Source organism: Sminthopsis crassicaudata, chromosome 3 (genome assembly GCF_048593235.1).
Source record: "Sminthopsis crassicaudata isolate SCR6 chromosome 3, ASM4859323v1, whole genome shotgun sequence".
Taxonomy (NCBI): Eukaryota; Metazoa; Chordata; class Mammalia; order Dasyuromorphia; family Dasyuridae; genus Sminthopsis; species Sminthopsis crassicaudata.
The window spans coordinates 277,824,052-277,851,011 of record NC_133619.1 but is presented as its reverse complement, the minus strand read 5'-3'; the positions used below and the strand labels follow the sequence as shown (position 1 = coordinate 277,851,011).

Sequence of the window (26,960 nt, the reverse complement as noted above, 5' to 3'; positions counted from 1 at the left end):
CAGTTTGCAACTTATATAGTTCTTTAAGGTTTACAAAGAAGTTATCATGTGTTATCTGATTTGATCCTCACACCTACCCTATAAGGTAGATGATATCAAACCCCATTTTATAGAAAAGGAAACAAACTTGGAGAAGTTAAATGATTTGCCCAGAATCACAGCTAGTAATCTGAGACATGATTCAAACTTAGGTCTTCCTGAAACCAAATCCAGTGGACTGCCTACTATGTTGCCTTTCAGGCCATTTGTATGAAAAATTTTACCAAGCACAAACATGAGGAATCTTTTTTTTTAGTACAATAAAAATTATCTAACTAATACCCAAAGCAAACATTATATGTAATTGAGATATACCAGAAGCCTTCTGAATAAATATAGACATAAAGCGGTCTTACCCCAGTCCCTCAATTATTTCACACATTTGTTCAAATTCTATGCTTTATATAAAGTATAAATATGAAAATATAGAAAAATTATAGAATATAGAATAGAAAATATAGAAATTCTATATTTTATATTCATTCTACATAAAAATGCTAACAATGTCAATGACACAAGAGAAATGAAATATGTAAAGATAGAGGAAATGAATGATTTTCTTTGTTGATGACATGTTTTACTTAGAAAAATACTAAGAATTCAGTAAAGAAACTAATTGAGTTAATAGCTTCAACAAATATCAGAATATAAAAATACATACAAAAAATGGACTCAGCATGCATTTTGTGGTTTGGGACCCACTTACCTGTGTGCTTAAAGCATACACCTACTCCCATATCAGAGATTAAAAGCTTTCCCAGGAGTGAAAGCTTAACATACCAAAGGGCCATAAAGTCATACATGTCCTTTGACCTAACAATACCACTATTAGGCATGTAATCTGAAAGACATTTTTTTTAATAAAGGAAAAGGACCTATATATTTACAAAAATATTTATATTAGTTCTTAGGGCAAATAATTGGAAATTGAAAGAGTGCCCATCAGTGGGGGAATGGCTGAATAATTGTGCTATATGATTATAATGGAATACCATTGTTCTCTCAAAAATGATGTGAAGAATGCTCTCAGAAAAACCTGGAAAGGCCTTGAGCTTATGCAAAGTGAATATACTGTGTATAGCATAATAGTAATGTTGTGGGATGATCAAATGACTGCTATTCTTAGCAATGCAATGATCCAAGACTGCTCTAAAGGACTTAGGATGAAAAATGCTATCTATACCCAGAGAAAGAACTGATTGTGTTGAATATAGATTGAAGCATCCTTTTTTTTTTCCTTTATTTTTTCTTGAGGGTTTCTTTTTTGGGGGAGGTTGGGGCGATCTCTGTTTTCTTTGGCAACATGACTTTCATAGAAATGTTTTTCATAACTTTCCATGTACCTTCTCAGAGTTAGGATGTGGTTGAGGAAGAAAAAAGGAAAGAATCTGGAACTTAAAGTTTTAAAAACAAATATAAAAAAAGTTTTATATGTAACTGAGAAAAATAAAATATTTTTAAAAAATGCTTAGTATAGAATAGATATCTAACTGTAGGTCTTCACATCTCCTTTTGATCATGGTCATTATATGATAATTTCCACAAAATCATAGCATATTAGAAGATGGAAATTATCTCAGACATAATTTCCTCCAGTCTATTCATTTGGAATCAAAGTACAGATGAGGAAATCAATCAATTGATTTGCTTTTGATCACTTAGTGAAGTCTTAAAGCTAGTGAGGAATAAAGGAATCTAGTTTACTATGAAATTATCATTTATTTTACTTCATAAATAGAGAAATTAAGTATAATGAATCAATGAACTGTCAGATCCAGAATTATAAACCCCTAGCAGCTCATATGTATGATTTTTTTGAAATCCTTATAACTATTTAATATATAATCTAAATATCTCATTGCAGAAGGTTCTCCTTTAAAATCTAGGTGGAAAACCAGAACTCTTGTTTTGTGCTAATTTCTGTATTTTTGCCCACTGAAAGTGACTCCAACACTTCTTTAGTAAAGTAATACTTTAAATACAAACTATAATTAAATGAGGCTTTACAGAAATATGAAGGTAATTAATTAAAAAGGGGCATGTCCAGGCTAGTTTATTTGGAAAGGATCATGATGCCACTGAAGCAAGATTGTGTTTTCTGTCATACTGACACTGTTTTAATCACTAAACTGTACACTTGATCCACATTTTCTACTGACTACTGACTATCCCTCCTGAAGCACTCCTTTCCTTTTCTGGCTTTTTTTTTGGTTGTTCTAGCTCGGTTTTCCTCCAACCCTCTTGAGAGTTCTGCCTCCTTTCTTCTCCCAAACCCTAAAGGTGGGCATTCCCCAAGACTAACCTTTAACCTTTTGTTCTTCTCTCTGTGGATAATCTCTCCTCCAGAGAAATTACTACCAGGGATAGCATCAATAATCACACAAGAATTTATTTTTTATTCTACAGGGAATAGAGACCAGAAAAAAAATCTTTGTCAAGAAGCTTTTCCAATGATCCCTCTTGCTCAAAATTGAGTTAGCTTATTAAGAGTACACAAACATTCCCAATTCTTGATGTTTCTTTAGAGGAATACTTTCCTTTTTATAAAATTCATCTTGATCATTCAGCTTACATTTACAATAGCCATAAGTGACTTAGTGCTCATAAATTTTGAGCTGGTAATATAAATAGAAAATGTGTATTAGTGGAAAGAGTGATAGGTTTTGACTATCTGCTTGACATTGGATAGTTTCTCCAGATTTCAGTTTTCTTATCTCCCAGATCACTTCAGAACCAAATTCTTTGATCCTATATAAATGCATATGTAAATGCTGAAACATGTACTAGATTGAGTCTATAAACTTATATGAGAAAAAAAATAGCATCTTTGTCTTCCTAAATCTCTATCTGAAATTAAGAATTTCCTTCAATTGACATTTTAGGAAATAAGCTATGGAAGTATTTAGGTTTCATCAGATTGCCAAAGAGACCGTAATATATACAAATTTAGGAACCCATGTACTAAAGAGTTAGATGGTTAAATTGTGATCTCTAGACTCCTCAAATCCCAGTGCTTTGATTCTAAGAGGTGGTAAACCTTAATCACTGCTGCTGATGGATGTTATGTTAGATGTGGTGACTTGTGGCTGACCTAGAGGTTGAAAGGTGGTAGTATTTGCACCAGGCCCTGTACTGTGGTTTTGCCTTATACCTCTGCTATGTCTTTTTCTGAAGCCACTGTGTTTTCTCTGATTGGAAGCAAAAGTAATTTTTTTTCTTAAGGAAGAAAAAATAGTTATAGTCATTAAAATAAAATATACTGACTTATTTGAGAAATAAGTGTCTCTTTTAACTTCCAGAAACAAGTTATTTCAGGAAGTTAGAAAGCTTATCCTAGTAAGAAAGCAGAAACGCCCATTTTAAATTCATGGCCTTATGGTATAGATCTTGGGATTCCCAAAAGCAGAAAATATTCTCCTTAAGAAAATGGCTGTATTGCAGATGAGGAAAGGGAGAAAGAAAAATTTACACACAAATTACAAGATTGACTCCATTCTTGGGTTTTGAGCTGGGAGAAAGGTTTGGGGGGAAGGGAGCCGAGATTGAAAGATCAAATGTTGTAATCTCATTTTAGACTTTGAAACATGCTAAAAACTAGCTTAGATCTAAGAATTGGGAAGAATGTTGTTGAGGGTGATTCAAAAATGACTGTGGCTAATTTATAACTTTTCTTCTCTCTACAAGACTTTTATAGTGCCTATTTCCTTTTTTTTAATCCCCTACCTTTTTAGTTGAGGACTTCTCAGATTTTTCTAAAAAATTTTAGGTCCTTCCTAACAGCTCCCCTCCATCACATATTACTCATATATCTCTTCCCACTATTTTTCCTCAATTCCATCTTGCAAGAAAAGGTGGCACTTCTTGCCAAGGCAAACCTGTCCCTTACCATCTTCTCTAGCTTGTAGGATACAATCTCTAGCAGATTGCCCCCATTGTTATCCTTAATTTGTCTTTCTTCCATCTTTATCTACTATTGCTTTCTCTGCTGCCTACACATATGTTCTATGTGATCTAAATATCTCCACTACCTACTATCCTACATATTTTCTTCCCTTCTTGACATACTCCTTGAGAAAACCAATATATTAGGTGGCTTCACTTCATCTTCACTCACTCTCCTCAATACACTTTATAATATGGCTTCTCACCTCATGATTCAACTGAAACTTGCTCTCCAAACATATCACATATTTCTTTAATTATTAAATCACACAACCTTTTTTCCAGTTCTCATCCTTCTTGAATTCTGAAGCATTTTGACTGTTAATCACATTTTCTTCCTAAATATTCTCTCCTCTTCAGAGTTTTATGACACTGTTCTCTCCTGGTTCAACTTAAACTGTATGATTCTTCCTGAATCTCCTTGCTGAATCTTTATTGAAATCATGCCCACTGACTATGTATGGGTATTTTCCCTAAGGCTCTGGTTTGGGCTTTCTTTTTCCTGGATACTATCTCACTTGTTGATGTCATCATCTCCCATAAGTTTAATTAGCCTCTCCATGAAGATGATTCCCAGCACAATTCAAGACATCCCATAAGTCTTAATGTAGTTTTGCATATAGGACATTATGTATATAAGTTCATTGACATATATAAATTTCATACATTGATATCATAACAATTATTGTAGATATTAGTATAAATTATAGCTTACATTATTCTCCATTTTTCCCAAGTTTGGGGCAGAAATGTTAACTTTACAGAGTTTGAGATGAAAGACCAACTTCCACCTCAATATGAATGCCTCCCTTAACATCTTTTTTTTTACCTCCCAAAGCATTTGTCCATTCTCTTATTGAAGATGTCCAGTGAGAAAGAATGTTCTATTTTCTGGCTTACCTAATTGCCAAGAAATGTTTTCCTTACATTCAACCTGTATTTTTCTAATAACTGTCTTTAGGGCTTTCAGCCATAGAGGCCAGGGAGAACAAGTATAATCTTTCTCCATATAATAAGCCTTCACATTTTTGAAGATTGTTATTGTGTGTCCCCCTTATATTCTCATATCCACCTTCAATATCCCCAGTTCCTTCAACTGATCATTACAACCTGCTTCATTTTGTCATTGTCTTTCTGAAAATGTGATTTTCAGAGCCAAACATAGTATTCCAGATTTATCTGATTTAAATAGGGCAGAGAAAAATTGTTAATTCCCTCAATTAACAGCTTGTACACCATGCCTCTCTTGTCATCTGAAAACACAATATATAACAGTACAGGGCCTAGGACAAGCACCTGAAGTACTTCACCAGCAACCTACCTTTATGTTGATATCAGTTAAAGTGTTAATTTTTAGAACCATTTGAATTAAGTGATCCCAAATTCACTGAAACCTAACAGCACCTCCATCTCCTTATTTTCCCTTACCCCAATATCCAGGTTTTAGAACTTGCCATTTCTGTTTACACAGCATCTCTTATCTAGTCCCTTTCTTTCTGTTCATACAACCACAATCTTAATTTAGGTCTTTATCACCTCTCTCCTAGATTATTGCAACAACCTGTGTCTGTGTCTCAAATCTCTTCCTACTGTAATCTGTTCACTCTACAAAATTACCAAAATGATTTTTATTAAAGGCAGATCAAATCATGTCACTTGCCTACTCAGTAAATCCTAGTGGTTCTTGCTTGTAGGATACAATAAAAACTCATCTGTTTATCTTTTAAAGCCCTTCATAATTTGGATGTGAATCCATCCTTCTAATCTCATACACTTCTTTTCCTACATTCTATTGTGTAGGCTACCTGAAGTTCTTTTTGTTTCTCATGTACATGTAGTGAAATTCATCTCCTCTCTCCATGTTTTTGCAATGGCCATATCAGTTGTCTAGAATACACTCCCTCCTCATCTTTGCCTTGCAAAATCCATCATTGTCTGCAAGAACTACCTTCTACATGAAGATTTTTCTGATTCTTCTACAATTACAATTAAACTCACTTCTATTTCTTTTGTTTGCATTCTGTATCTTTATATATGGACATATTTCTGTTTTATTTTTTGTCTTTATGTCCTCAGCATCAGCAGTTTATGGCACACAGTTAAGTACTTAATGGGTTGATTAGTTAACTCTCCATCTTGTTCACAAGGATATTGTGAGAGATTTTGTCAAATGCCATGTAAGATCAAAATGTGCTTTGTCCACAGAATTACCTTGGTGTGTAGGGTGTATTTCTGAATTGCCAAATGTTAAGTTACTATATCATATAGCAAGTTTTCTTGATTGCTCTGGATGATTGGATGATCTGGTTTTAGAGTTATTCATTGAAATCAAAAGTTTAGATATATACAAATACACAGAGATGTGTTCATATACACACATACATAGCACTATTCTTTCCTATCTAGGATCCCTCACCTTCATACTAACTCCAAAGTTATTTAAACACCTATATATGAGATGAGGTAACATTTTATATTCTCCTTCAATAATTAGGTATAAATAGGGGAATATAGAGAAAGAAATAGAAATGTTTACTACTTATCCACCAGATGTCAGCAGAGAACATTGAACGTGTCATCTGACTTCTTTCCAATGCCTGTTTTGCTATCAATAATAGCAGATCACCACCAGCTACAAGCTTTATGTGTTTAGTTCTGTTTTTTAAAATGCCAAGTAGTTTCTTTTACTTTTTCCTCAATTACATTACAACCCTTCTTGAGTATATATTATTATCTCTTAATAAAAGAGAAGTAGACTTGAAGAACAGCATATGTATTGCTAAATTCTAGAATTTAGGTGCACTCCCTGGACCACATTTGGTGATCCAGTTTTGGGATCTGGGCAACTACAATTACACCTAGTCCAGGAGGACTATTCAAGTTCTACTATTGTCCTTGAATTTTATAGTATTGAATATTGCTTAGGAAAATAGAACACCCTCCCCCAAGTGGTTTATCAATAGGGTTTGGAAATACTCTTTTATATAGAAATTTTTAATATAATGATAATTTTACTAATAAGACATAGCCTAAAAGAGGAAATCAGTCATCCTTTTCTCCAAATAGTAACAATACTTAGCTTGGATTTATATAATCATTGAAATAAATTTCCTTCACAATAGTTCAGGGGGTTGTTATCTTTGGCCTTGTTTTATAGTTGAGAAAAGAGGCTTAGTAAGCCTAAGTGACTTACCCAAGATGTCATGTTGTTCGCTAATTTTCTCAGTTGTATCTGGCTCTTTGTGACATCATTTGGGCTTTCTTGGCAAAAATACTGGAGTGTTAGCCATTTCCTTCTCTAGATCATTTTACAAATGAGGAAACTGAGGCAGGAAGGGTTAAGTGGTCTAACAGCTACTATCTTTGGTCACATTTGAAATTCTGAGATTTTGGCTTGTTGTAATTCCTACATGTATTTTGTAAAACTAAGAACTGAAACACCTCTTTATGTTAATTATTAGATAACCATCCTCAATTTCGTGTATCGTGGTTTGGTATTGGATATGAAAGAGTTACGTTAAAAAAAATTTTTTTGTTATAAAACCTTAGCACATTATGACTTAAGATTCTGGAATCATAGTCATCATGGCTGTAGACACCTTGACTTAAATTTCAAAAATTGGTTATTTTCTATTAGTCCTATTTCTCCTAATTAAATACTTCACTTTTTCTTCCCTCTTCCTCTCTTTCAGATTACTGGTGTTATTCTCCTGGCAGTTGGAGTCTGGGGAAAGCTTACTCTGGGCACATACATTTCTCTTATTGCAGAGAACTCCACCAATGCCCCCTATGTGCTCATTGGGACTGGTACCACCATTGTGGTTTTTGGCCTGTTTGGATGCTTTGCCACATGTCGTGGAAGCCCATGGATGTTAAAACTGGTGAGTGTGTCAGTGTAATGTGGTGTGATATTGGAATTGCTTATACTGTGATTTTTTTTTTTTTAAGTCATACCGATGAGAAATGGTGCTTCCTTAGGCAAGAAAGGTCTCAATATAGACTTATTTAGCTGTTAGTACCTTGCTAAAAACAAAGCAAAAATCAGTTTTAACCAAACTAATTAACACAAAAAAGAGTGCTAAAACAACAGTGGATGTGGGGCTGGCTGGCACAAGCTGTTGCTAGGAAATGTAAAGATAACCTTTATAACCTCATGCTAAAATGCCCTGATGCCAGCTTTACATGCTATGCTAGAAACTTCCTTCAGCTGCAATATACATTTTTACCAAGTAACTCAGGAGCATGACCAGCAGGCTTCCATTTGGCTTGTTCCCTTTTGGGAAATCATTTTCTCGTCTCAACTGTGGCTGCATTTGGCTGTTCACCCTGCTACTAAATCAATACTGTCTAGCCACAAGATCCAGCTGTGTCACAGAGCACAGCTTAGCCGAAAGTTTGCACAATGTCAGGTTGCTTTATCTTGGTCTAGAATTACGGCTGTGCTTTTTGTCCCTTAAAAGCTGTTGTGTTCTTCTCCCTGAGTAACCCAATATTTAGAGAAATGTGAAAGAGAAGAGGGAAAATGGTCAATGGGAGATAAAATGTGAATGTTCTGAGGCACTAGACACTTTTCCTTTGTCAGTTGAGTTATTTCGTTTCTTGCTGCAGTCATAAGATGCCAGCTGTTAGGACCAAAGTTAAAAGTATACCCTTTTACACTTCATTTACATTAGCAAGCAGAAAGAAGGGCTGGAATTTTGGGGTTGGGATGCTGCTGGATTATTAGTGTTTTGGCTAGCCATGTGTCTACATTTTGTGCTGAAAATGCCTTTTAGAACACTTTTCATTTCTGAGAATTACTGTAGTAATTTTGTAAATGAAAGGCAGTCAGGTCCCCACTTAATGTCAAATTTCATTAACTAGGACCTGTAAAATGTGCCACCCAGCGAATGGGTAGGGCAGCAAGTCTTTCACTCCACCCTATGTGGTTTAGCTTAGCCCTGGGAGGTAATGACTCAATAGTCACTGTTACCTGTGACAGAATTTGTTCTGTGTCTAGTTCACGTCAAAGAAACAACTTTGACAATTGTGATTAATTGGTCTCTTTGTCAGCCTCCATTGGGAGGGGGCAGCAGGACCTTATCAGCCTTTCCCTGTTTTTCCTCTAGAAGTAAAATGTATAAAATGTACAAATGTCCCTGCCTTCCCCACATATGAGGGCATGTACCTGTACTGGTGTGTGCTGCTTAGAATGCACCAAGTACTGGGAGTTGGGCTTATCCATCCAGGGCTTCTCAAAAATGAGTTTATTTTTCATTTTAATATGTCTGAATAGTGGGGGAGGGTTGACCTTGGGCAAGGAGGAGAGACAACTATTTTCAAAGCAATAGTTACTGACCTGGTAAAAGAACTTAAGCCTGATATCAGCACAGCATAGACACAGAAATGTAAAATGTGGCCTCTGCCCAGACTGCAAAACTCCTGGGTACTCCTCTAGACCCATAGGACTACAGGATAAAAGTATCTAGGAGCAATTAAGAAGAGCAGTAAAAAGAAATGGGGTGTTGTCTCAGCTCTGCCTGTACCCTTGGACAAGTCATACATCTCCCTGGGTTTTATTTTTTTCTTCTATAAAATGACAGGAGATATACCAGATCTCTAAGGACCCTTTCAGCTCTTTATTATTCTAAGGAAAAAAATTTTAAATAGTGGGAAAAAAAGGAAAAAGAAGCTTTATACCCCCAGCCTTGTGTTTATTTTTTCATCTGGCAATATTATGTTGCCAATGCTGGGACAGTCAGCAGAATAACTTACCTGCAAATTGAACAGAATAAATATATAATCCTTTGATGATTTTATCCCATAAGCAAACAGATCAGTAATTCAGTAGCAAATAGCAAACTGGCTGTCTAGTTGAAGGAAAAGGAAGTTGATGGGAAGGTAAGGTGGGTTGATGCAGCAACTTCAACTTCTGACATCAGCCTATTCTTAATAGCCAGGGTACCCTAGTTATCACATCCTTCGATGAGAAGACAAATAAACACTGCTAGTGCCGGGTAAAAAGGTAGAATTTCCAGGATTAATACTTCTTTTGCTAATCTTTCCTCCCCTTTGTGAGCACCAAAGACACAAATGGAAGGATTTTTGGCTACCTAAGTTGAACCTGGTAAAAGGCTTGTGAACACTACATACAAAGCAGAAGTTTTACAGGTGAATATTGCAGCATTTGAGGTGATACTTCCAAGAACCCATTGGGTAAAGTCTGTGATCTATTTACAGTGATAAAGATGTGCAAAAAGAATTTTCTTGGATATGCTAAGTATTTAGAAGAGTTGACCATGAACTAGTTAATAATCATTAATACCATGTTATGGTTATTATTGTTTCAGGTGGAATAATCCCATTTGGGGGATTTTATGCCATTTTATGCCATTAACATATACAAAAGTAATCTAGCAAAAATATTTAAGCCTACTATCCAAATAGGTAGACATACAGTCAATGTAATGACCACATAGTGATTGAGCAAACTATAGAACCATTGAACATCATCCTAACCCTGTCGGACCACCATCTATGACTTGATAGAAGTAAATATTTGAGATTTCTTTTTGGACAGGAAAGATAAATGTGTATTTTAAAAGTTTTTTTACCCCAATATTTGTTGCCCAGCTTCTAGCTATAAATCTCTATTCCTAAAAGTATCCTGATTTTAATTCTTCACATTTGATTTTGTCCCTTTTACCTCTCAGTATGCCATGTTCTTGTCCCTGGTGTTCCTGGCTGAGCTGGTGGCTGGCATCTCAGGTTTTGTGTTTCGTCATGAGGTAAGTTCATTCAGATCAGGAAACAGGAGCCACATGATTTTTAGAAGGGAAGATTCACTGAAATCTCTGAAAATGTGCATAGCACATACAAAATGCTGAGTTTGGTTTATTTACTTGAATGGTGGTAGTTTTTTAGCTGCATCACAGGCTGAAATTATGATTTCAAAAGAACAGATTTGGCCAAAGCTCAAAGGCTAATTATTGGATATTTGCTCTTAAGCAGTCTATATGTGTCCTATCATGACAGGCCATTTTCTAGCCCTGTTACAGTGACAAAGCATTAATTAATATGCTTTTTGAAATATACTTCTTTTATTATGATGCATACATAAGAGGGAGGATTTTCAAGGCTACAGAGCCAGACCAAATTTATTTCTTTGCTACATTGTAAATATTACATCTTCCCAGAAGTAACAGTAAAATACATAGAGATATGTGTGTTTATGGTTTTTAAATTAATAAATTAGATTATTTAAAAAATTCAGAGAGGAGGATTAAAAGAAATGCTTTCTCCATTTTTTTTCTTAAGCAAATGTTGGTCAGTGGAGCTTGTCAGTTCTTTTTTTTTCCTTCCTGAGAAGCAATGGGAATTTCTACAGCTGGTTTTAATATCTCCTAAAATGACCTTTTCATTAGAATTCTACTTGGAGTGAGAGTGAGTGAAACCATGGTAAAGAGCACAAATCCAAATCAGATGTGTAGAGAAGCTAATTAGTCACTGACTCAGAACATAGTATTCTCTTTATCTTGTTTCAACTTTTCAACCACAGAGTTTCCTTTTCCTAAATACTATGCATCTCTGACAGTCCCCTGCTTCCACTCCATTAAATACCTTTTCACAAACAAATGACAGAACCATGGCCCTAGTATTCCCAAGCAGGTGATAAGAGGTAGTGTTTCAGGAATGGATTTTTTTTTCCAGTCAGTTCACTATGCTCATCATTAACCTCCCCTAAGTCACGCTTTTCAAATGCTTAAATAAATTTCTGATTTCATAAGTTTGGCTATCCCCTTCATTGAAGCAAATTTCAACTTGTGCATGGCTGCCTATCTGAAAGACTCTTCTTGTCCTTACCCAGGATACTGTGAATCTTCCTCACCTCCCACCATCACAAAGATAACAGGACTGTCCACCTACCATCTTTCACCTTAACTAGATCATCAGCTCCAGCCTCTCTTTATGTACATTCCCTCTTGACATTTTTTATTTCTCTTTTTCTTTGAAGTTATTCCTTGATTATGTGTATCATGCTGCTTGATGGCTCTTCACCCCAGCACTTCTCTCTCTTTTATTCATCTTCAATTCTTAAAAGACTGTTGTGTTGCATGTCTCACAGTCAAACAATAATGCCAGTAGAATTTTTGTATTAAAACTATGGATTTTTGTTTTTAGAAGAAGCTTGGTGTATTTAAATGTGCTTTTCAAATTCCTGAAGATAATCCAAACTACTCTCTCCTCCTCCTGTTTAATTCTGGAGCCAACTTACCATTTATATTGTCAGTTCCGATATTAATACTTAAGCAACTCATGAAGAAAAGTCAGTCTTCAGTCTTGTTTTTTTAAAATATATGTATATGTACATATATAAAAACAAAAAAGCTCCTCTTGTTGTAAGACTTTAAGGAACATTTTTCTAAGCCTTCATTTCTTCCTGTAGAGATGAGGAGATTGGACTGAGTGATCTCTGAATATCCCTTGAGCTTTAAGAGTTGTCCTCCTTAGCTCTAATTCCTATGAGTTGTAATTCACTGGCAGGTTTCCCAGAGTTATCTAAAAATGAAAACTAGTGTGTTAACATGAATTTGCTTTTCTTAGCATTCCCAGCACTTAGCATAGTGCCTGATTTACCAAACCTTTTTGTTGTTGTTGTTGACTGAGCTTTTCAAATGGTGAAATGACCTCATTTTGACTGTCTGCTATTCTTTCTTAGATCAAGGACACCTTCCTTAGGACCTACACTGAAGCCATGCAGAACTACAATGGGAATGATGAGAGAAGCCGTGCAGTGGATGATGTGCAGGAGAGTGTAAGTTTAAAATGTCAAGATAGGCAGTTAAGGAGAGAACTCTCAGCAAAGTCATTCATCAATTGCAGTTTATGGTTTGTGATGTGCAACTATCATTAATTTTATAGCCTTCCCCAGGGTGAAGAGTTACTATTATTATTTTTATTTTTTGATCATGTCATTGCTTGAGAGATAAAATAGTATCCCTGAGCTCAGTTACCTATAGATTGGCTTTTAACAATTTATCCAGAGACTAAGAACTTCACAGAAAAAACCAAATCTCTCCTGGATCACATGCCTTAGTAACAAAACACATTTCTTTACTGAATACATGTCTTAATAACAGCAGAATTGTGTCCACTAGAAAGATGACATGTCCAATAGGCAGGTGGTAAAATGTGGATTAGAGCTCAGAAGAGTTTCTGAGGCTAGCTTTGTTGATCTAAAGGTGATGTGAGTTAAGGTGATAATTAAATACATGGGGTCTTTTAAGTTCATCAAGGGAATAAAAAAATAAAACTTTCGGTGTACCCAAAGTTAGGGATATAATCTGCATGGTATTCTAATTAAGAAGGCTAAGAAACATTGAATCGATATGTAAGAGGAAAATCAAGACAGAATCATATTATGAAATCTCATTTAGAAGAGAACTTTTAGAAGGTCAGTGGAGGCAACAGGTTCAGAAGGATAAGTACAGAAAAAAGACTATCAGCTTTGTCACTTAAAAAGTAATTGGTAATTTTAGAGAGAACAGTTTCAGTTGAATGATGAGATTAAAAACCAGAAGTCAAAGGGTTAAGAAGTAAGTGAAAGAAAATGAATGAAATGACTTTTTCCTAAGAGTTTTGTTGAGAAAGGGAGGTGGGGTGATTATTTTAAGGGATTGGTGAATTAATCCAGTGAATTAAGAATTGAGAAGATTTGCTCATATTTGAAACACCAAAAAAATCAGTAAATAAGGCAGATATTGAAAAGTAAAGAGAGGGAATGTAATTTTGAAATTAGTCTGCTAGAGAAGATGGAAAGGAATGGAGTCAAGCTTGTTGTAGCTTTTATTGTGTAAGTGAAATTCTTTTGAGTTGTTGAGATCTGGGATCTGAATCCTCTTGTGAATGGTTAAGGTGAAATGAAGTAGTAGATTATTGGCTTTAAGGAGATAGAGGAGCTGTGGGAGTGACGATGTATGAGGGAGCATCAACTTGAAACTTGAAATTGAGGGAACATCAATCCTGAAGATCTCCTATTATGAGCTATAAGCTGGAGAAGACAGGAAGATGGTGAGTGAGGTATTAACTCACGAAAAAATTATGGGATGACTACCTTGTGATTCTTGGTTTCAATTTCTTTCATAAAGAAAGTTAGTGAAGAGAAGGCCAGAGGATCATGATACAAGTAATTTCTCAGAACTTGTTTTTGTTTTTTGCAGCTGAGCTGCTGTGGTGTCCAGAATTATACTAACTGGAGTACCAGCCCATACTTTGTGGAACATGGTATCCCTCCCAGCTGCTGCATGAATACCAGCGATTGTAACCCCCAGGATCTGCGCAACATGACTGTGGCTGCCACTAAAGTCAATCAAAAGGTTTGTTCCCTTGAGGCCCATGAAAAATTTTTCCTCAATAGCTTTGTAATTTTGTCGATTGATATGGTAGATTAAGAGCAGGGACTTGGGAGGAAGTAGTTGAGGATATTTTTGCATTATTCTGGAAAGATGCTAGAAATAGAAACCAACAGAAGAAAATCAGGGTTCTGATGCTTTTGGTACCTCATTCTGTGCTCGTATTCCAAAACATTAAAAGCATAGGAATTCATTACGTACTTCTGTCTGCCTTCTCTTTTTGTGACAACCTATCAAAAAATTAAATAGCTTTAGATTTATTTAGCAAGTGTATACAGTTATAACTCTCTTGCTTATGTCAGACAATGGATGCCACTTTTCTTTCTGAGTTTCTTTTGCAAACATGAAAGTGTTAGAACCTAGAGGCCAACACTTAGGCCAAAAGAGAGAGAGAGATGCAAGTTGATTGATGGTGAGTATTGTGCTTCTTGTGAATATGTTAACCTTTACTTTAATGGCCTTATGCTGCCATAAGAAAAAACCAGCAAACTCTTCCTCAGCTTGCTACTCACTCCCTAAACCCTGTGAAATCAGAAGGAAAATATTGCTGCAAAGAGAATCTAGTAAAAGGCAGCACAAAATAGTAATAATGGAATTGAAAATACAAAAATGAAAAGAGCAAGAAAGGGGTCCTATATTATAATTTTCTAAAAGATGTGCCAGAGCTAAAGGAATAGCTTGCCAATATTCTTAAAGAATTATTTTAGCTAAATCCCATTTTAATTTGTGTAAATCTCTTTTGATAAAGCTGCAGGAAAAAAATTAAACTACTTTTCAAGTTGTCTGTTATGCACATATAAGGTTTTTATTTATTCTAGCATGCATTTTTCTGGGTTTGATTTTAGGGGATATGTGTGTGTGTGTGTGTGTGTGTGTGTGTGTGTGTGTGTGTGTGTGTGTGTGTGTGTGTGTGAGAGAGAGAGAGGGGGGGAGGGGTAAAGTGTTAGAGACAAAGACAGAAACACAAAAAGAGAGACAGACAGACAGACAAGAGACAAGAAGGGGAACAATGATTGCTCGTATTTATGTCCTGCTGTATAGTTTACAAAGTATATTATCCACAAGAGTTCAGTGAGGTATGTGTTACAACTATTATTGCCTTAATTTTTACATATGGGGAGACTTCATGGTTTTAACCTCCTCAGGGTCACACAATTCAGGAAGCATTCACTAAGAAGAATTATTTTGGATACTGGGAATACAAAAACCAAAACACAGTGATGAAGAGAGGAATGTGTCAGGCATGTTGAAACACAAGTGCTCAGGTAGACATGGAAATGAAATATGTATACAAAACACCCGTGGGCCAATAGGAGAGGGAGTGATATTAGCTAGAAAGAGGCAGGGTGTGTATTTTAAGATTATGGAAGGCTTTATTGCCAAACAAAAGTGTACACTTCAGCTTAGATATAATTGGCATCCACTTGATGATCAAATTCTTGAGCAGAGTAGTGACACCATCGCACCTTAGATTTATTTGAAGAAGGGATCAAGAGAGCCAAAAGGATACTATTGCAATTGATGGACACATGAATGGAAAGAAAAGGAATGGCAGAAAGTGAAGAGTGGGGTTATGTCTGGAAGTGTAGTAATCCCTATGATAAAAAGAGGAAAGTTAGGAATGAGTGGAAGTTTTAGGGAGAAAGATAGTGTTTTCAGCTTTTGTGTAGACCAAGTTAGCACCCTGGATACCTTAGAATCAGCTGGAGTCAGGATAAGCAAAAGTCCTTGGTCTTTAGGAGTAGGAGTGAATTGGATGGACGCAGAATCTCCTGGACCTCTCTTCTTTGTCTTCCACCCAGAAGTTACTCTATCTAGTCTTACTCTATCCCCTGGTCCCTCCTACAATTCTCTATACACCAGTTATCAAGCCAGCACAGAACAGTGGGAAGGGCCATTTTCCAAGCATATGCTTATAGAATATTGTCCAATCAGTAATTAGCCTTAAGTGCTCTGTTGTCTGATTTCAGTGCATTAACTCAAGAGTTTCTTCTTCCTTTCTCAGAGAGTTCAGTACCTGCTTCATCATCTTCTATCCTATCTACCTTAAACTGAGGGGAACAAACCCCTTGACCTTCTAATTCTTTAATTTTCCAAATTAAGTGGTCAAGCCTTGTATCTCAGAATTACCTATTTTCCTTTAAAACAAATAAGCACAACAGAAAGCCAACCCTGATATTTATCTATCTGAACATAAGCTCTAATTGTCCCTATGTCTTACCTCTCCTAAAAATGTTTTTTACTCTCCAGACCTCTAGGTTTTTCTAGTATCTCTCAGTGCTTTCATCAAGATATTACCCTATAATTAGTTCTACCTTATTATTGACTCTGGAATCCTCACCTCTTGTCCTATATTAGTCCTCATCATTTGCCAGACCTTAGATCTGCCATTACTCTACCATTTGACATCTCCACTTTCATATAATTACTGAATGGAACTAGAGGAAGTTATTCATCTATACTAACTGGGTACACTCTAAATTCCCATTAGCCAACTTGAATAGAATCATTATTAACAGCAGCATGACAATTCTTTTATTTTTCTCTAATTGATTCCTTTTCTTACTCCCCATAGAAACTGTTATAAACCCTCTTTTTTCTCCTCAAGACTCCCACATTTCTCTCTCCCACCTTTTACTTAACCAAGGACCCTAGCTTACTTTAATGAGAAAATCAAGGTCATTTGCTGTGAGCTCTTTTTCCCTTCTCTTTATTACATAATCCCTTGACAAATCCCACTGTCTCTTCCTTTTCTCTCCACTCAACCAACTGGCCTTTTTTCCTGCTAAGGCTGCTTTTTCTATACCCTCCCTCTCTAACCTTGGATAGATCCCATACCTGGATCAAGATTTCCTTGCCCATTTTTTTCTTTATTAGACCCTATTTTGTTCTCAAATTATCTCCCCATATCTTTAGGCTTTCTCACAAAAAGGTTATTTAGACTCCCTGCCTCTACTTTCTTCCTTCATATGTCTCCATCCTTTGCATTCTGGCCTCTGACCTCAGCACTCCATTGAAACTACTCTCTTCAAAATTACCAGAGTTTCCTTGCCATGTCCAGTGGTCTTCTCTCAGTTATTGTTCTTCTTGACTTATCTCTCTGGGCTTTTGTGACTTTGTTCTCTTCCTCCCCATTCCCTGCATCAGGCTGCAGATCCTCACCCACCTTCCACCTCCCACTGTGGGGGTTCCCTAAGGCTCTGCCTGGGTGAGCAACCTCCCTACTCAGATCTATATGGCTCTTGAGCTTTCTGTATCATTGGTTGGCTTTTAAACATTTCAAATGGCATCTTCCAGACAGATCTCAAACTCATTGTATACCAAACAGAATTCATTATTTTTCCCCTCCCTGCAATCCCTATTCTCCAAACTCCTCTGGAACCACCATTTCATCAGTGTCCCAAGTTTGTTACTTTGGCATCATTCTCACCTCCTCAGTTTCCTCTGTTGTGTGTACTAGTTATCTATCTATCTATCTATCTATCTGTTGCTCCCCTTTTGCAGTTTATGTTCCAGCTAAATTGGCTTTTTTTCTGTCTATACACACATAAGACTTCATCTCGTGTCTCTGGACCTTTGAACTTGATGTCTATCTTCTATAACTTCCTCTTGATAAAATCATTCTTTTCCTACATGATTTAGTCTAAGTTATCACCTACAGTAAGCTTTTCCTGATCCTTTGTTCTCCTAATTCTCTTTCTCCCAAATTACATTATATTTAGCAACTTTGTATTTTATTTGCATTTATTCTTTTTATTTGTCCTTTATATACTTGTATATGTACTTGTTCTTACCTCTGTTTTAATGTTAAGAATAGGAATTGTTTCATGCTTTATATGCCTGGCACTTAGAACAGCACCTGGCACTAGTAATAAAAATCTGTCAATTGATTGATCCAGGTGAAAATATCTATCTGGAACTAGAGCTTAGAAGAGAGATGAAGGCTGGAAATATGTAAATTTTGGAGTTATTTGAATAGAAATTATAGTTGAATTCTTGGAAAGCAGATAAAATCACCAAGAAAGACGATTATTAAGAGAGAAATTTTTTCTTGCCTCACAAGAAAAATTGAATCAAGAAGGAGGAAAAAAAATTGAGAAAGAAAACAAAATGCATGCAAACAACAACAGAAAAAGTGAGAATGCTGTGTTCTGGTTCACACTCAGTTCCCACTGCCCTCTCTCTGGGTGTAGATGGCTCTCTTCATCACTGAACAATTAGAACTGGTTTAAATCAACTCATTGTTGAAGAGAGCCATGTCCATCAGAATTTATCATCATGTAGTCTTGTTGTTGAAGTATATAATGATCTCCTGGTCCTGCTCACTTCACTTAGCATCAGTTCATGCAAGTCTCTCCAGGTCTCTCCAGGCCTCTCCAAAATCATCCTGCTGGTTGTGTCTTACAGCACAATAGTATTTCATAGTATTCATATACCATAATTTACTCAGGCATTCTCCAATTGATGGGAATGCATTCAGTTTCCAATTTCTTGCCACTACATAAAGGGCTGCCACAAAGATTTTTGTACATGTGGGTCTCTTTCCCTCCTTTAAGATCTCTTTGGGATATAAGCCCAGTAGTAACACTGCTGAATCAAAGGGTATGCATAGTTTTATAGTCCTCTGGGCATAGTTTCAGATGCTCTCCAGAATTCCTGGATCCATTCACATTTCCACCAACAATGCATCAGTGTCCCAGTTTTCCAGTATCCCCTCCCACATTCGTCATTATTTTTTCCTGTCATCTTAGCCAATCCGACAGGTGTATAGTGGTATCTAAGAGTTGTCTTATTTTGCATTTCTCTGATCAATAGTGATTTGAAGCAGCTTTTCATATGATTACAGATAATTTCAGTTTCTTCATCTAAAAATTGTTTGTTCATATCCTTTGACCATTTATCAATTGGAGAATGGCTTGAATTCTTATAAAGTTGAATCACTTCTCTATATCTTTTAGAAATTTAGAAATATCAGAACCTTTGAATGTAAAAATGTTTTCCCAATTTATTGCTTTCCTTCTAATTTTATCTCCATTAGTTTTGTTTGTACAAAAACTTTTTTTTTTCATATCTAATAGTTTTTATTTACCAGATATTTGCATGGGTAATTTTATAACAATGACAATTGCCAAACCATTTGTTCCAATTTTTTCCTCTCCTTTCCCCTTCCCCCCCCCCAATGGCAGGTTGACCAATACATGCTAAATATGTTAGAGTATAAATTAAATACAATATATGTATACATGTACAAAAACTTTTTAACTTTAGATAATTTTTATTATGTTTTTTGTGATTAATAATGACCCCTAGTTCTTCTTCAGTCACAAATTCCTTCCTCCTCCATAGATCTGAGAGGTAAACTATCCTATGTTCTTTTAATTTGTTTATAATCTCATTTTTTATGTCTAGATCATGAACCCATTTTGATCTTATCTTGGTGTACGGTGTTACATATAGGTCAATGCTTAGTTTCTGCCATACTAGTTTCCAGTTTTCCCAGCAGTTTTTGTCAAAAAGTGAGTTCTTATCCCCAAAACTGGCGTTTTGGGGTTTGTCAAATGCTGGATTGCTATAGTCATTGACTATTTTTTCTTGTGAACTTAACCTATTCCACTGATCAACTATTCTTTTTCTTAGTCAGTACCAACTGGTTTTGGTGACCGCTGCTTTATAATATAGTTTTAGATCTGGTACAGCTACGCCACCTTCATTTGATTTTTTTTTAAAATTCCCTTGAAATTCTTGACCTTTTATTCTTCCAGATGAATTTTTTTATTATTATTTCTATGTCAGTAAAATAGTTTCTTGGGAGTTTGATTGGTATAGCACTAAATAGATTAGTTTAGGTAGTATTGTCATCTTATATTCGCGCGACTTATCCAAGAGCGCTTGATATTTTTCCTATTGTTTATATCTGACTTTATTTGTGTGGAGAGTGTTTTGCTCATATAGTTCTTGACTTTCCCAAATATTTTATACTACCAATAGTTATTTTAAATGGAATTTCTCTTTGTATCTCTTGCTTTTGGGTTTTGTTAATACTGTATAAAAATGCTGATGATTTATGTGTATTTATTTTGTATCCTGCAACTTTGCTAAAGTTGTAGATTATTTCTAATAGTTTTTTAGTTGATTCTCTAGAGTTCTGTAAGTATATTATTATATCATCTGCAAAGAGTCTTAATTTAGTTTCCTCATTACCTACTCTAATTCCTTTCATCTCTTTTACTTCTCTTATTGCCAAAGCTAGCATTTCTTATACAGTATTAAATAGTAATAGTGATAGTAGGCAATCTTGTTTCATTTCTTATCTTGTTGGGAATGTTTCCAGTTTATCCCCATTTTTAATAGGAATGGGTGTTGGATTTTATCAAATAAAGCTTTAATACATTTTTTAAAAAGATGTAATCCAAAATATATTCTGACCCTATCAGAAGTGAAAAAAGGACATTCATTACAATAAAGGCATGTGAGGCATTCCTGTCCTTCCTATCCAAATAAAGAAAATATTATAGAACATTGGTACAATTTGCAAACACTTTAACATCAAAAACACTAAAAGATAAACATTTTTATCAAGAAAAGATTAAGTAAAAAACTCATTTCAAATTTATAGATTTATTGCTTTTAAAAAAGGAAGATTAATATCAATTTTTTAAAAGGATTTAAGAGGCTAAAAGTTTAAGAAGAATTAAAAGAATCAGGAGAAATAAAAGTAAATGAATTGGATTAATATTCTATTAACTAAATCTCCCTATTCCCTAGAAACAAATTTCTTGTGGAAAAGAATGACAGAATGTAAAATCCTATGAATAAGAAAAAGAAGTAAAAGAAAGAAGGGAGTGATCATAAGCCTGCATTTAAGTCTATAGTTGTAAGGATAAATGCAAAAGGAGAAGGATTAAGATTAGGTGGTGGAGTTAGGTAGAAATGAGTTTGTTTCATCTGAGAGAAAAGGGTGTCTCTAAAGGCCAGTTCCATGAGGGAAGAGGTGTATGTATTGTATAAAATAGACATTTTATAATGGGTGTATCTACGTGGAGGTTTACATCTTAGGGAGACCAACTTCTCTGAGAAAGAATTGAATATCCTGGATAGCATTCTGCTTCCAGAAGAAGGTACCTTATAATTATCTATGGGCAATCAGAACATAGATTAATAGGGTTTGGGCACATAATCAGAAGCAGAATAACATGGCTTTAGGAATAGAAACTGATCATAGCAAGAACTGAGAGGGTACTACTGTGCTTTAGGACTAGGGGCACTGAATAATAAATATAACTGCTTCTGTCTCATATTATTTTCCCTCATAAATTTCTGTTTCTGAGAATAGAACACAACAGGAAACAAAAAATAGGGTGAAGTAAAAGCTATAAAGACAATGGCTTAGAAATCAAATAGAAGGAGCAGTTTAAATCTGGGGTTCAGAATTTTTAATTCCATGAGGGAGTTAGGAATAAGAAGGAATAAAGAAGGAACCAATGAGGGTTTGGTTCATGAATAAGTAAATAAAATCCATAATATACTGAAGTAAGACAAAAGAAAGATTTTTAGAGGCATATGTATGACATAAAAGAAAATTTCTAAGACTTTGGAGGAAAATTGAGGGCAAAAGGTTCCAAGTTACTCAACTGGGCAGGGTAATAAAAGGAACAAAAGAGAAATAGATAAATAAAAAAAGAAAAAAATGAACAATTTAAGCAACTGAAGTCTAAAAAATATCACAGAACTTGGAGTAGTACAGGCAGAAAGGAGATAGAGAACCTGTGGTAATACTAGTATAAGAATAAAGTTATCACAGGGACAAAAGACTGACTTAAAATAGAGAGGGGATAAAGAGTTACAAAAAACCTATATTCAGATCCCATTTCTCATGCTTGCTGCCTACATGACACCTTGGGTTCCAGTTTCCTTTATCTGTACTGCTAGATGTTTGGACTAGCTGACCTCTGATGGCCCTTTCAGCTCAATATCTAGAATTCTATGACCATTGAGTCACTGAAATATCCAGCAAGATCCACTATCAGCAAGGAGCCAAAGCATGTGTCCCACCAGAAGTAGCCAGAGGACAGATACAATTCTCTGGAAAGTAACCTAGATCAGGAAAACTGGGGTTCCTCCTATCACTTCTGCTCCACATTGCAAATAACTATTTTCATAAAATTATAACAGTTTTAAGACATTAGTTAATTTTAATTTCTTATCTTTTGTGTACTCACTCTATTGAACTGCTAAAGGTGTTTTTTTTGTTGTTGTTGTTTGTTTTTTTAATACAGCTGTGCTTTACTGTGTACATTCCTAAAAGGTTGAATGTAAATCAAATTTGTACAATTTTAGCCAATTTCACTTGCCCTTAGGTAAGTTCATAATTCAAAGCAATCATAAGACAAATGTTTTTTAAGGTAGAAGCAGATCAACATACTAGAAAGCACTTGAACCTAGCCCAAAAGGCCTAGCTTTAGTTTTAGCTCTATCATTGGCTTTGTGTGTGACCTCAGAAAAGTCATTTAATATTTATAGTATTGTTTAGTTGTGTTGTATTGTTGTATTTATTGTTTTGCTTATTTAGCAAATTTATGTCTTTGCTTACTTTTCTGAATTCTTCATGTGTGGTACGGAAATGGTGAGGGAACACCATTTAATAAAAAAAGCTGGAGAGAGCTCTAGAGAAAAGCAAAGTTTATTGTACATTCTCGCGAGAAGGGCGTCCCACTCTTCGAGTAGACTATCGAAGAGAGGAAGCACCTCCTGTGGGCAGGACAGCACCTTTAATCCCTAATGAAAAACGCCCCCTCCCACCACTGACCCTCATCCTTATTGCCTGAGAGTCTTACATTCTAAACGCAAGATCTACCCATGAAATTGAACTTGACCAACAAGTATAGTTGCCCATATTTGGATGAAATAGGGAGATGTCATAGGAGGGGAAGGCAATGCCCTTTGCTCGAACTTCAGAGTCCTTCAGGCCTACTCAAACTCTGAAGTAGATGAAGCCTTACTCGATTTTCACAACTGTCTTGAAAGATCTCACCTCATCTCATTCATTCATATTTACTGTTTCTCATGAAGCAGTAATATTGATGTGTACCACAATTAGCCACTGTTCCAGGTGATGAGCTTTCACTTTCTACCATAAAAAATATTGTTTTGAATATCTTGATGTATTTGGGAGCTTTCTTTCTTTGACCTCCTTTTGGTATGTTCCTAGCAGTGGGATCTCTAAGTCAAAGGGCATTAACCTTTTGGTCAACTTTATTGATTCCAGATTAATTTCTAGGACAATTGGAGTAATTCACAGCTTCTTCAACAGTCTCCTGTTCTCTCTGCTTTCCATAATCCCTATAATAGTGATGTAGTTAGTGGCAATGCACAGAGTTGAGGTGTTAGAATCCCTTTCTGGTCATCACAGGTTCAGCTTGAAAGAATTCACGAACCCGAAATATTAGTGGCACAAAAGGGAAATTTAATTGTTGGCCCTGCAGAAGTCAGCTTTGCTAGGAAGACTGGATTCCTCAGTGACAAGGTCCTGGCAGAGAAATAAAGGTCCCAGCAGAAAAATCCTGGCAGAGAAATAAAAAGGGGTTGTTGCTGAAAAAAGAATGTCTTTACAGTGGGCAGAAGTCCTAGCAGGCAGCTATGCCAAAGAGAGGTTCCTTGACAAGGTATAATCCTGCTTTGGACATTCTCCAAGTTATGAGTTTAAAATTGTCTTTTTTATAAGACATCAAAATGAAATTCTTTCAATATTGTCAATGTCCACAGGCCTAGATTTTCAGTTAAATGAGACCACTTAAGTTCCAGCTCAGTAGGAGTGGTCCTGGATGAATTTTCAACTCAATAAAGGGTGCAACTAATTAATAGAAGGTACTGTTACTCAATTGAGGGTATAGCTAGTCCCACCAAGATAACAGAATTAAACTACTTATCTTGATTCCTTGAGGCAGATCTCTCCCAGAGGAGAGCTCTTCAGAGTTTCCCTCCCATCACTCCAAAAGTTCAAAGGGGGAACACTGTTTGCATCAACAGCATCTATCATTCTCATCTCTGAAAAATTCACTTGAATTTTCCTGTTTTGTAAAATGACAGATCTAAGCTAGTTGATCTATAAGCTCTCTTTCAGCTCAATTTATATGGCATGGTGAAAAAGCCTATATGATTTTACAAACATTAGATTTTAAAGTTTGCTTCAGTATTTGCTGGCTTGTTGGCAAATGGTACTACTTTTGTACTCTTTATTCTATTTGTAATTTTTATTCTTTGGGAAAAAGGCATCAGTGATGGCCAGGAAAAGAATATATATCCTATGCTTTATTGTTTTTAGAAACTATTAGAAAATTCATTTTCCTTCCTCTTTTTTCTTTGATCCTAACTGCACTCTTCTCCCCTGCAATAGAAAATCAACATGAGATTATGTTGATGCTCATAAAAGTTGAAGCCCATTTGCTAACTATAAAGTGAGTAAAACTTCACAAAATCTTATGGATGATATTTCATTTATTTCCTTTAAAATTTGCATCAAATAACTAGGAATTAGTTTGTCAGTTTCAGTGAAAATACAAGTCATATGGTAGTTGCTAAGTTAGTATGTGTTTCTTTGAATGACAGATTGTAGGCATGTAAAATACAACTTGTCAGAAGATATAACTCAGCTGGAACTTTCACACACCCCAAGGAATGTGCAAAATCAGGAGAAAAGCAGTGAAAATGTTAGCTGGCAAATTGTTAGGAACCAAATTAAGATAAATAGAAAACTGTGCTTCACTTTGCTTTAAAATTAAACAAATTATTTTAAAAATTTGTTCAACAGTATGCTTTTCCAATTTTAACTAGTTGCCCTTAGTCTGATTTAGTTTTATAGCCTTTAATCTGATTAATTAATGGAACTTAGTTTTTAGAAGATGCAAGCTCTAATGCAGAAATGAATTGATAGTCTTTCAAAAAGAATAGAAAAATACCAAATTCTATTATTACCCTTTCATTTTCAGAATGAAAAAAAATCTTAAAGATTGTGATATTTAACTTAAGTTTGTACTATATAAGCCATAGAACAGTGATTGTTTAATGAAATAAATTAATAGTGATTTCAATTGGGCTAAAGAATATGGCAGTGTTTTTAAAAATGTGATTAGTACATGATATAATGCAGAAAGAGTTTTGTATCCCTGTTCCTGCATAATCACTACTAATTCATATTATTAAATGAATTTTAAAAATATTACTGAAGTCTTTCTATTTAAATTTTAAAATGGCAAGTAGTTGACAAAGAAATTCATTGGAATTATTCCTCCAAAATTACTCAACTAGATATATTTTTGACTTAGTGATACAACGCTATGGTCATTAAAGGCAAAGGGAAAATACTCTTTAAATATTTAAAGCAGCACTTTTTGTGCTAGCAAAAGACGAGAAACAAAGTAGATATTGATCATTTGGAAATTGATTATGGTGTATGAATGTAATGAGATATTATTGAATTGTAATAAATGACAAAAGAAATTAAGTCAAAGAAACTTAGGAAGACATGAATTGATGTGGAATAAAATGAGCAGAACTGGGAGAATAATTCATACAGAGACTTTATCATTTTAAAGGAAAAGAATTTTGAAAGGCTTAAGAACTTTATCAATGCAATGCACCAACAGTGATTCCAAAGGACTGACAATAAAGCATACCACTCACCTCTTGACAGAGAGGATTTGAGATTTGAGATTCAGAATAAAATACCTATTTTCAAATATGCTCCATACATAGATTTGTTAAGTCCAGTGAGGCTTATTTGATGCAAAGAAGGGTAGGGTGTTTTTATTTGTTTTTTAATTGAGAAAGGAATTTTTTTTTTTAAGAAAAACAAATTGAGATTCAAGAGGAAACATAAATTAGCACTTTGTTAAATTTATGGGGTTTTTTTAAAGGCTATTCCTAATTAATATTCATAGTTTCACATGCATATTCCTCTTTCCATCCTCCTTTTCATGAAGAAATGTTCATATTTATTGATGTTTGTTAAGTATAGAATAACATCAAAAATAAAATTTTTAAAAGGCAAATTAATTAGTTTTTTTGTTTGTTTTTGTACATTTGCTATGAGACCACGCTTCAAATCTATCTTTTTCCCATTTGGATTAGATTGATGTGGCAAATCTCAGAAGAAGCAATTCTTGTCTAACTAGTTATACACTTTTTACTTTTAAACCAGCTAAGTTAAACCATTTAGAAAAGTTTGAATTAACTTTATCAGTCACAAACAACCAATGTTAAAAATCAGCAGCTAAATAACTAGATAGTGTAAGGTTGAAATATCGCTGTGGTATAGGAAATGAGGATTTAGACAAATATAGAGACTTGGACTGAAGAATAATATTATCTATCTTCAGAGAAACAGAGGACCAATAAGCATACATAGATGGATATGAATTTATACATATATATGTATATAATTATATAGTATATATTATAGATGTATGTTATAGATTATAGATATATAGATAATATGGATTCTGTATGTAGATATGTGTCTGCATACACATATATATGTATATATATAAACATATATATATACATGTATGTATAAACATATAAATGTAGCTG

The 26,960-nt window shown here is 35.0% G+C and overlaps 1 protein-coding gene across 2 annotated transcripts in view; it reads left to right on the top strand.

The window, feature by feature from the left end:
* The window catches only part of TSPAN7 (tetraspanin 7), a 102,300-nt gene that overhangs the window by 62,199 nt on the left and 13,141 nt on the right, over positions 1–26,960 (top strand). For both annotated transcript variants that reach the window (XM_074300837.1, XM_074300838.1), the window contains exons 2-5: positions 7,674–7,862; positions 10,674–10,748; positions 12,680–12,775; positions 14,181–14,336. In XM_074300837.1, coding sequence (XP_074156938.1) covers positions 7,674–7,862; positions 10,674–10,748; positions 12,680–12,775; positions 14,181–14,336 — 516 coding nt within the window. The remainder of the gene's footprint in view (positions 1–7,673; positions 7,863–10,673; positions 10,749–12,679; positions 12,776–14,180; positions 14,337–26,960) is intronic.